At 40.9% G+C, this 9,852-nt stretch overlaps 5 protein-coding genes across 5 annotated transcripts; all 5 read right to left on the bottom strand.

Moving 5' to 3' along the window:
* Positions 1 to 45: 45 nt before the first annotated feature.
* TM35_000341210 (DNA-binding protein) lies at positions 46 to 942 on the bottom strand (the record flags this gene model as incomplete). Its single annotated transcript, XM_029029019.1, has 1 exon — positions 46 to 942. One exon carries the CDS (start codon positions 940 to 942, stop codon positions 46 to 48), a length of 897 nt encoding a protein of 298 aa, XP_028879575.1.
* Positions 943 to 1,163: 221 nt separating this feature from the next.
* On the bottom strand, positions 1,164 to 1,502 carry TM35_000341200 (uncharacterized protein; the record flags this gene model as incomplete). The annotated part of the gene is made up of 1 exon (XM_029029018.1): positions 1,164 to 1,502. The coding sequence occupies one exon, from the start codon at positions 1,500 to 1,502 to the stop codon at positions 1,164 to 1,166; it is 339 nt and encodes a 112-aa protein (XP_028879574.1).
* A 204-nt stretch (positions 1,503 to 1,706) lies between these two features.
* On the bottom strand, positions 1,707 to 5,693 carry TM35_000341190 (nuclear pore complex protein (NUP155); the record flags this gene model as incomplete). The annotated part of the gene is made up of 1 exon (XM_029029017.1): positions 1,707 to 5,693. The coding sequence occupies one exon, from the start codon at positions 5,691 to 5,693 to the stop codon at positions 1,707 to 1,709; it is 3,987 nt and encodes a 1,328-aa protein (XP_028879573.1).
* A 283-nt stretch (positions 5,694 to 5,976) lies between these two features.
* Positions 5,977 to 7,737, bottom strand: TM35_000341180 (uncharacterized protein; the record flags this gene model as incomplete). Its single annotated transcript, XM_029029016.1, has 1 exon — positions 5,977 to 7,737. One exon carries the CDS (start codon positions 7,735 to 7,737, stop codon positions 5,977 to 5,979), a length of 1,761 nt encoding a protein of 586 aa, XP_028879572.1.
* A 411-nt stretch (positions 7,738 to 8,148) lies between these two features.
* On the bottom strand, positions 8,149 to 9,753 carry TM35_000341170 (chaperonin; the record flags this gene model as incomplete). Its single annotated transcript, XM_029029015.1, has 1 exon — positions 8,149 to 9,753. The coding sequence occupies one exon, from the start codon at positions 9,751 to 9,753 to the stop codon at positions 8,149 to 8,151; it is 1,605 nt and encodes a 534-aa protein (XP_028879571.1).
* Between the last annotated feature and the right edge of the window lie 99 nt (positions 9,754 to 9,852).

The raw sequence follows: 9,852 nt of genomic DNA, 5'->3' as shown, positions 1-9,852 counted from the left end.
AAAAAAAAAAAAAAAAAAAAAAAAAAAAAAAAAAAAAAAAATCAATCAGAACCCTTCCATTCCATCATCCTCTCCTTCTGAACTTTCATCAAAGTGAATAGGGCTTAATGTCGGAAATGAAGAAAACCCCGATCGTTGATTTTGTGGTACACGTTCAAGCTGGGGTTCCTGAAGAGTATTTTGTTGTGGTTTCTGCTCTGAACTAAACTCCACATCAGCATCTGTTTCAAGTATGTTTCGAGTAGGGTATTGCGGTGCCACTGGTTGTTTTGTGGTTCTAGTGGGTTGTTGCTGCTGTTGTTGTTGTTGATGCGCAGGTGCGGTTTTCTCGGTTCTTCCATTCTTCTCACTCGCCTCGGCCTTGTGGCGGAGAAAGGCGATGACGCGTCTCTGCGTTGCGCACTTGAGCTGTGATGGGACGATATGCTGCCGCGCTGCAGCCCTTCCCTGTTCCTGCTGTTCGTAGCGGCAGACGATCTCCCACAGCTGGCGGGCCTGTGCGTGTGTGACGCCTTTGCCGAGGCGGATGATGTCGCGCGCGTCCGGCGGGGCGACGGCGAGTCGCGTGACGAATAAATCTTCCATCGCCACTTCGAGGCGGCGGGCGAGGGCGGAGGCGGGGGCGGCGTCGCCGTTGTAGACGTAGCAGTTCTCCACCACCAGCCGCATGTCCCGCACGAACTCGTCGCGGCTGCCGTACTCGTGCCGGTCGAGGCGCCGCGCAATGAGGGCCCACCACATCGGCCTCGCCACCCGCAGTGTGTACTCCGGCAGATCGCAGGGCTTCGCAGCAAAGAGGGCGTTCACATCACGCCGCATCACCTCCTCAAGTACAGAGCGGCACTGGGAGTAGAAGGCTGCATCCAGATGGTGGTACACCTCGTCCCGCTTTCGTTTGATTCTCTCCCTCAGCCTCTCCACTCGAGTGGCAACATCCGTCATTCCTTTTTTTGCTACCAAAAAAAGTTAAATAAATAAGTGTACAGTGGGGAACACCCCAAACACCTCACCAATCAACAAACAAATTAAAAAAAAAAAAAAAAAATACAAGATGCAGGAATGGGGGTATGGGTAATTGCCAAAATTCAGTTATCAGCCCTCTTGTTTGAAAATAAACGCAAAACCCACTTGATCACCCAGACATGTATAATTACTTTTCATTATCACTGCATTTGTATGAAAACAAGAAGCAACAGAAAAAATAACACCAGTATACCTACCCATAGAGAGGTAGTCTTTAACCAGGCGTTAAACCACGAATGCGGTTGCCCATCATCCACAAGTTTAGGTCGTACTTTTGAGCCTGGTTGCCAGTGGTTTGGATAAAGGTAACGATCAGCATACCAAACATTGCCATCTACACGATGTCCTCTCTCGCAGGTAACATCGCAGTATCCCATGAGCTCACCCAAAGAACGTTGTGCATATTCGAGACGAGCATTCCATTGTTGCCACATTCGCGTCCTCATGTTGGCATTATCCGGCGTAAACAAACCTGACATCAACCCTAATTACACTACAATACTTAATTCAAAAGAAGAAGAAAAAACCAGAGATATCGAATAAAAATTGTAGTACAGAGCAAAAGATTATTTTTTTTCTTTTTTTTTTTATTTATTTCCAACCACATTTAAACCTCTTGAACTCTATCAGTCTGACCAAATATTCTAATTTTTCTTTTTCTTTTCTTCTTTCTTAAAGGAATCTTAGTAACCAAACCTCGAGATTAAGCGACCAGAAGCAAGGTGACACTGTTCTAGTATCCTCTCTGCTGCTATTAAGGCTCTTGAACTGTGTTCATCACCTGGACCATATGCGACTCTACTAATGCTTTCGCGAAGAGTATTGAGAGCAGTATTCAAAAAATGTAATTGTACTGACCCTACGTGTGGAGCAAATACGGCTCGATGAAGGGCAGTAGCTAATGAATGTACCAGAAAAGCATCTGTAACCACAGCTTGATCAAATATTTTGCAAGGAACACCAATGGTATCTTTTTTCTCAAGGATAGTTAAAATTGTGGAAAAAATGATACTGCGTTCCACGCCACAATCGCTTAAAATATCCACTGTCAGTGTAGACCCATCAGGTGATTGAAGAAATGCATAAGCTTCAAGTATTTTCGCTACATGAGTTAATGGAAAAGCGATCGCTTGAGCACATTTACTTAGAATTCGTCGTGCCATTTCTTCAATAGTCGTGTTACGTTGCTGAAAGGCTCGTTCAACACATGCGGCGTAATATGATGCATCTGTAACGTTTACAGCAACCAAAATATCTAGCTGAATTTCTGCTCCACCCAATGCAGAAAACATACCTGCAATTTCAAGTAATTGACTTGTAGAAAGTGTATGATTTTCTACAATTTCAAGTTGTTCATTTGCCACTTGACGTTCAGTTAAAACCACCCGATCATCAATTGCAATTTGTCTGTCCAGCTGAGGAAGTCCACTATTAATAAATTCACAAATAACCTTAGAAAGTTGTAATTGTGCCTCCATCAATTTTACACGTTGATCCAGAGTAGAAAATTGATCGGAGTTGCACTCCGCAGCACAATCTCTTGCTTCCGACCAACAACGAAGTCGGTAAGGAATACGTTCTTCTCTAGGTATTTCTAGAAGAGGCCCTTGGGCTATACTAGCACAAATTTCAATAGCTTTATCATAATTCCTCTTTGTCTTTCGAAGATAATGTGCATATTGTTCTCCCAATGTAGATACATTACGTTGTAAATAACTCTCAAGAAAAGGAGAACGTACTGCGATTAATGTCTCTCTAAGCATACGAGTCATGGTCGCATCATCACGCGGTACGCACATCCAATCAAACAAGAAACAATGTGCCATTTCATCTGAAGGTTCAATTTGCCATATAGAGCCAGAGCACAATGGACCACCAAGAAGATTATCTACAACACTTCGATGAGTATTCCATGTATCTTCTAAAGTGCTTACCACAGTTCCAAGTATTTTTACTTTTTCTTGATAAAGAGTATAAAGTGTGGAAGTCAAATTTTCACTTTTATTACCACTTCTTTCGGAAAGATAAATTTCAAACGCTGAATTATTTGGGTCCAACTGACCTGATGCATGAAGAAGTAGTCTTACAGCAGTATCTTCTTTCTTAAGAGCTTTTAGTTGATGACAAATACCCTGTAATGCTCCTGAAGACCAAAGTGAAGCAGCCATTCGAGAAACAGAAGATTCCCAATCGGTCATCTTACTCTCTGAAACTGCATGTAAACTCTCATCGCTTGAAGAAAATATCTGATCAAGTTCAATACGTGCCTTATATTCTTGAACATCAATAGAGTTAAAAAAGTAAGGACACTCAAGTTGAAGTTGAGTCATTGGACTAATTCTCTCCTGCTGTGAAAAACCGATACCTTCTTCAGAAGAGAGTACCACTCTTCCAATATAACGTGCTAATCGGTGGGCAATATTTTGATCACATACAACTTGAGAAAAAGTAACTTTGCTATCATCCAAAGTGAGTGGAATATAAGCTGTTTGTTTTACAAACTTTATTACTTGCAATACCCGCTCACATAATGAATGTAATGAATACAAAAATGCAGATTGAAGCATTTTAAGGTCAAAAGAAGACACAGAAGACCCATGAAGAGGAAACGTGAGTGTCACCTTACTTTGGTCCCAGTGAAAAGGTACAGTTGGTTGAACCAAGTTTTCAGACCAAACATCTTTTTTCAACATGTTAAGAAGTCGCAATAATGAAGAAAGTGCCACTTCAACAAGAGCCAATTCATGTAATGGGAGAAGTTTCAATACTTTTTGCCACACATTGTACAGTACCCTCCCGACGTAGGACATAACACCAAGTGCAAAAGGTGAAACTTGTACCACAATTTGTCTTTCAGCAGCAACACTACCAGAACTTGGACCTTCATGCCAACTTGGCATCATTGCAGTACGAAGTATTTCACGTGCCAGACGTTGAGTTTCTTGTGAAGTTACACCATTAAGTTGAGAACCAAGTTGGTCCATTGAAAGAGGTCCTTGTGTTCTTCCAGGTAATTTCTCTATCTGAGAAAATGGAGAATTAGTAATACCATTTTCAATGTATGGTCCATTTACTATAGCTGGAACATTTGTACAACCAATAGCTATTTGGACAAGCATACAACAGTAATCAGAAGGACTATAAATTGAAGAAAATCGATGAAGAAGATTATCCCTAGTTTGGTGTCCTGAAGATGATAAAATCATATGAAGTGTATCAACCGGTCGTAATTTCATAAAAGTGGATATACCATGACGGTGAACAAAAACAAATTGTCTCGGTGAACATAAAACTTGAACGCATAATTCATTAGGACTTGTATCCTTCTTAAGAGGGACTTCACCAATAGCCTCTACTCTAACCATACGTGATGCCAATGGTTCAAAATGTGCGACAATATCACGACAATTATTGTGTGGAGGTAAAATAGCTTTGGGAGAAGTCACAATATCCACAAAATCAGAAGAATTATTCTCATCTCCTCTCTCTGTGTGACATAAAATACCAATACCATCGGAGGCAAAGCAGACACTTACTTCACGACCGGAAGAAATATATGATGGTACATATTCACGTTGAGAAAGTGTAGCATCAATAGCACCCCATATTCCTTCTTGACAAACGTAGTGGTACTGATCACCGTTAGAAGCAATGGCAATAAGTGAACAATTATCATCATACGGTGACACACAAAATATCTTGACAAGACTAACAGGTTCATCTATTGCACACTCTGCATGACGGTGACGCTCAAATGAATTCCTGTCAAACTTCACATATGTAAGAAATTTTAATCCATCTTCAGTTATTTTCCAAAGAAAAATTTTACTATCTGCATCCAATGTAAAGAGAAAATTACGCCTCACATCCACCACAAGGTCACGTAGAGGTGATCTCTGCTTAGTCCAAGTCTGTTTTAATGCACTCATAACCGAAGTAACAGCTCCCAAAACCGGTATTCCACCAAACAAAAGTGAATGATTTACAAGTCTAACTTTAGGAAACAATGGTGTACTTTCTTTCATATATTTTAGTTCATAAAGGCATCCATCTGCTCCAGCTGTAAAGATACGACCTGTTTCATTTACCCCTAAAATTTTCGTAACGAGTGTAGAGGTCACTACTGAAAAGCCAAGACTTACCACATACATTTCAGTTTTGTTCACTGGTTCATTCCCTACCACACACAATCCAAGGAGATGAATTGTTTTTGGAGTCGCAACAGGAAGTACAAATGTTATGTGAGACTGGAAGACACCAGTAGTAGGGATAATAGGGTTTCCAACAGCAACAATAAGCTCAGGTATCTCATCATAGACCAAAAAATCCCTTCCGGTACTATAATTCCACAAGAGAAGTTTATTGTCCACTGTTATCCACGCCCTTGAGAGTTCTGGAAACAGACCAACAATAGAGTTAGCCTTAAAGGTTCTCCAAACTGTCTTAACTGGATCTGGCCATGATACCCCTTCTAACGGGAGAAAGTCCGGTAGAGTAGATGTTGTATCAAAAGTTGTTAAAGAAAATAGGTGAGGAGTTACATGTCCACAAGCTGATGGGTTCGAAGACTTAGCTATTGCCATTGAATGAACTTCAGCGCTGATGGAGTCCTCGACGGCCTTCTTGACAGCATCGTCAATCTTACCCAGAGCGCTCTCTCGCAAATCCATTTCTCGTTTTCTACTTACTACATGAAAGAAATCCCCCCACCAATAAAAAAAAAAGACAAGAACAATAAAAAAAGAAACAAAAAAAAAAATAATAATAATAATAATCCACTAAACCAAACATTTAAAATAAACAGACCAATAATAATGATAATAATAATAAAATCATTAATGGCAAAGCCTTTTTTTTTTTTATTGTTCCTTTCGGTTTTTTTTTTTCTTTTTTCATTCGTATTACCTAATCTTGGTATTGATAATATTACAAGCAAATGATTTCCAATAGCCCCTATGAGGCTGAATCTGAATCTGAATCAGAGTCGGCAATACGAAATCGTGCAATGTCAAATCGTGTCGGGTTTGGAGGTGATTGTGTCGATGTACCAATAGTATCTAAATCTCGCGGAGTGGTTGGAGTTTCAATACGCGAGGATAGACGTCGGGGTACTACAGGCACAGAAACAGATGAACAACGTCTACGAGGCACTCTTGAGGGAGGCTGTGTCCGCTGTTGAGAGGATGACATCCTCCTGCATGAACTCACTGATGACTCATGATTACCATCAGTGGGTTCCACATTGCAGAGAGAGGAAGCAGTAATTTTAGAAAAACCAACTCCAACATCAAGAACTTTAACATCCGCATCATTAGTAGGAATAGAACTGGAAGGAAATTCAATAGCCATAGTATCGCTAATTTTTTCTTGCGAGATGTTTTCTTCTTGTGGAAGTTCCTGCTGTTCATCTGTTCGTTTATTCTTATTAACCGGAGGAGGAGATTCACTGTAAGGAGTGCCAAATTTGAATGAATCTAGACCATAAGAAGTTTTTCTTGTTTTTGAAGTATTTTTTATCTGTGGGATAGAAACCTTTGAAGATCCCATATTATTGTCAACAGAATGGTTGCTCCAATTACTGCTATTTTCAAAGTTATCTCGTACCATTACCATCCTCTTATCTTTTATGAGTGTAGCATCCACATTTTTTGAATCGCTGAGTTTCAATAATGGCACTGGTATCCCCCGACGAAGATAAAATAATTTGTAAACACTCCATAAGATCTGTGAGTCTTCAAATGATATATCAAAAACAGCCCCATACTTTCCCTCAATGCGCAGAGAATTACGTCGGTGATGCCTAACTTCAATGTCATCCAAGAACAACTCAACTAAACGTCTCCTTGACATGAAACTGAGAAATACCAGTAAAGATGACTCCATCTTAAGGCAAACTCGGACACCCTCATTGCATCCATGATTATCAAAAGTCATGACGTTTGTACGCAGATAAATTCCATCTACAAACAAAATGCTTTCTGCGCATCGGAGTTCTGCACCTGTTAGTCCTTCAACACAACCCACTTCAACTGCCTCCCTCCATTTTCTCTGTTGAGCCGCTAGAGTTTCTTTGGTTTCACTAAGTAGTCCCTCAAGCTGTTTTACACGAACTGATAGACGTTCTACCGTCAAAGCATCATAATCACATTTTATTCCAGAGTTACTATATTTTGTTGACAATATTACACTATCGCTCTCGCATTCCTGTAATACATGCGTAATGGTCCGAAGGAACTCCTTGTGTGCTACCGAACGCCTTCGGGAAGCCTTGCACTCATCTATAATTTGATGATATTCCTCCGGTGATCGATCAGCTGGCTCTAGTCTCCAACCGTAGCTAACTGCGAGGGCAGCATCTGGTCCCATGGCACGGGCCATATCACGTTCTTCTTGAGAAACAGCAACACCATCGATTATTGTAATAGAGAAACCAACAGTTAGGAGCAGCATGATACGATACCATGGATGAGAAGCAATAGGATTCCCTTTAAGATTGATGACAGCAAGACGAGGTTGTCTCGTTAGTCCCATAAAAGTATCAATTCTATTGTTTTGAAGTTGCAATTCTACCAATTTGGGATGAGTACCAAAATGCTCAAAGCTTTGGAGACAATTGTCCCTCAAATCAATGATTACATGGTCGGTGGTGCTGTTTTTAATGCCCTGGAAACTTGATATTCTTTGACCTTGCACGTGGAAACGACCACCATTCATCACGCCTACATCGATAACCCCGCAAACAAAAAAAAAAACAAGAGAAAAAAAAAAACAAGAAAAATATAGCAAACAAAATAATCTAAAACCGTTTTGATGGACAAAGTACTTATTTTTTTCTTTTTCTCAGAAGATTAACTCCAGATAGAATACGCAGCAAAACAATGTCCAAATTATGTAAATAAAGGAACAAAATCGGTCTTGCTTAAGTGTATGTACTTTTACGTGTGTGTGTTTTTCTTTTTTTTTTTCGAGTCATCCTCGGTTTTTTTTTCTTTCTTTCTTTCTTCTCAACCTTTTCTTTTTCTTAAACAGTTTCAAAACTTACGTCTGGTATCTATTCCCCAAGACACCAATGGGCTCCCCCTACCAAGCGTTCTTGTAAACGATTCGCATGACATTTTCTTTCTTTTAATCCTCGTCTCTGGATTGGTCTGGGCGGTTCTTCGGACCACCCGCTTGTTTGGCGACGATGATTTGATTTACCTGAAGAATCGTCAAAACGGCTTCAGTGGCCAAATTAATTGCCCAATATTTTGTGAGATATGGTTCAACAATACCAGCTTCCAACGCATTAATCGTGGTACCATCTTCCACATTAACACCATGGTGTTCCTTACCGGCGTTGTGATCGACTTCCAGTTGTGTGACGACATCCGTTCCGTTGAAACCGCTAACCTCAGCCAACGTCCGCGCAACCATCTCAAAGCTAGATGCGAAATTGCGAATGGCATATTGATCAAGACCAGGACTGGCTTCAGCAAAGAGTGTGAGCCTTTTCTGCAGTTCCATTTCAACAGCACCCGCACCTGCTACCAGTCTCTTATCCTTGGTAAGGGCCTTGAAGACGTTGACACCATCATCAATAGCACGTTCAACGTCGTCCAGAACGTTTTTCGTTGCCCCGCGCACAACAATAGTAGACAGCCTTGAATCATCCTTGTCTTGAGAGAAAGAAATAATATTCTTGCCACCCACATCGGTCACGTCGACGTTATCACATGAGCCAATATCCTCCAGTGTCGGTGTATCAAGACGGGAGAGAGTTCGTGCACCCACGGCGGCGCAGAGACGGCGAAGCTCAAACTTAGAGGAAACTTTCACTGCCATGATGTTATACCGGTTCAGGAAGTGCAGCGCAAGGTCACCAAAAGTTGAATTAGAAACAACGACATTTACACCTGTTTTATGAATATTCGTTATAATTCCCTCCATCACCTCTTCCTCTTTCTTTGAGTACATAATAAGTCCTTCAGCTGACTCAATGAGTGCCGTTCCCTTTGTTTCAGTAGATGGAACATCAACAGCACATCCATAGACGGCAATCTTTGCATTTTTCTGATGACGTACAGTTCCTTCAGGGTTTCGCGCAATTACAAATCCGCGAACGTTTTTGGATGCCAAGACAGACTCACCATCTAGTTTTGCCACACGAACATTATCTACGTTGAAAGATCGAACGTTAGAAGGAGAGGCGTTGATGCAAGCTTCAATAACCAGATTTGCCAAGAAATCTTCATATCCGTATTGTTTTGAAGCGATGGCTGTGCGGATAGGTGCAATTAGTTGTTCCTTGATCAGCATATCATCAACTGTTCCGACTGTAATGGTTTCAAGAATTTCCAAGCTTTTGTTACCTGCCTTCTTGTAACCTTCCAGAATTTCACTTGGATGAAGACCCATTCGCACAAGTGATTCAGCCTGCGAGAGTAATTCTCCGGCAAGAGACACGACAAGATTTGTACCGTCACCGACTTCCTCCTGCATGGCGTTGGAGGCTTGTACCAGAAGTTTCGCCGCTGGGTGCTCCACATCAAGCTCACGAAGAATAGTTGCGGCATCATGAGTTACGAAAAGTTTGTTAAGATGATTTATCACCATCTTACATAATCCGTAAGGACCCATGGAACTGCGTGTAATTTTGGCAAGCTCACGACAGGCTTGAATGTTCTTAATGACAGGATCATCAATAAATGTTGAACCATCCTTCAACATGGATGTTGGACCAGTTTGCATGAACGACATTTTAAATGGGTAATATTGGAATTTTGAGACCTCTTAATTCAGGAAAATAATATTGCCAAAAAAAAAAAAAAAAAAAAAAAAAAAAAAAAA

Source organism: Trypanosoma theileri, assembly GCF_002087225.1.
Source record: "Trypanosoma theileri isolate Edinburgh chromosome Unknown TM35_Tth_34_V1, whole genome shotgun sequence".
Classification (NCBI taxonomy): domain Eukaryota; phylum Euglenozoa; class Kinetoplastea; order Trypanosomatida; family Trypanosomatidae; genus Trypanosoma; species Trypanosoma theileri.
This window is presented reverse-complemented; position numbering and strand designations above follow the sequence as displayed.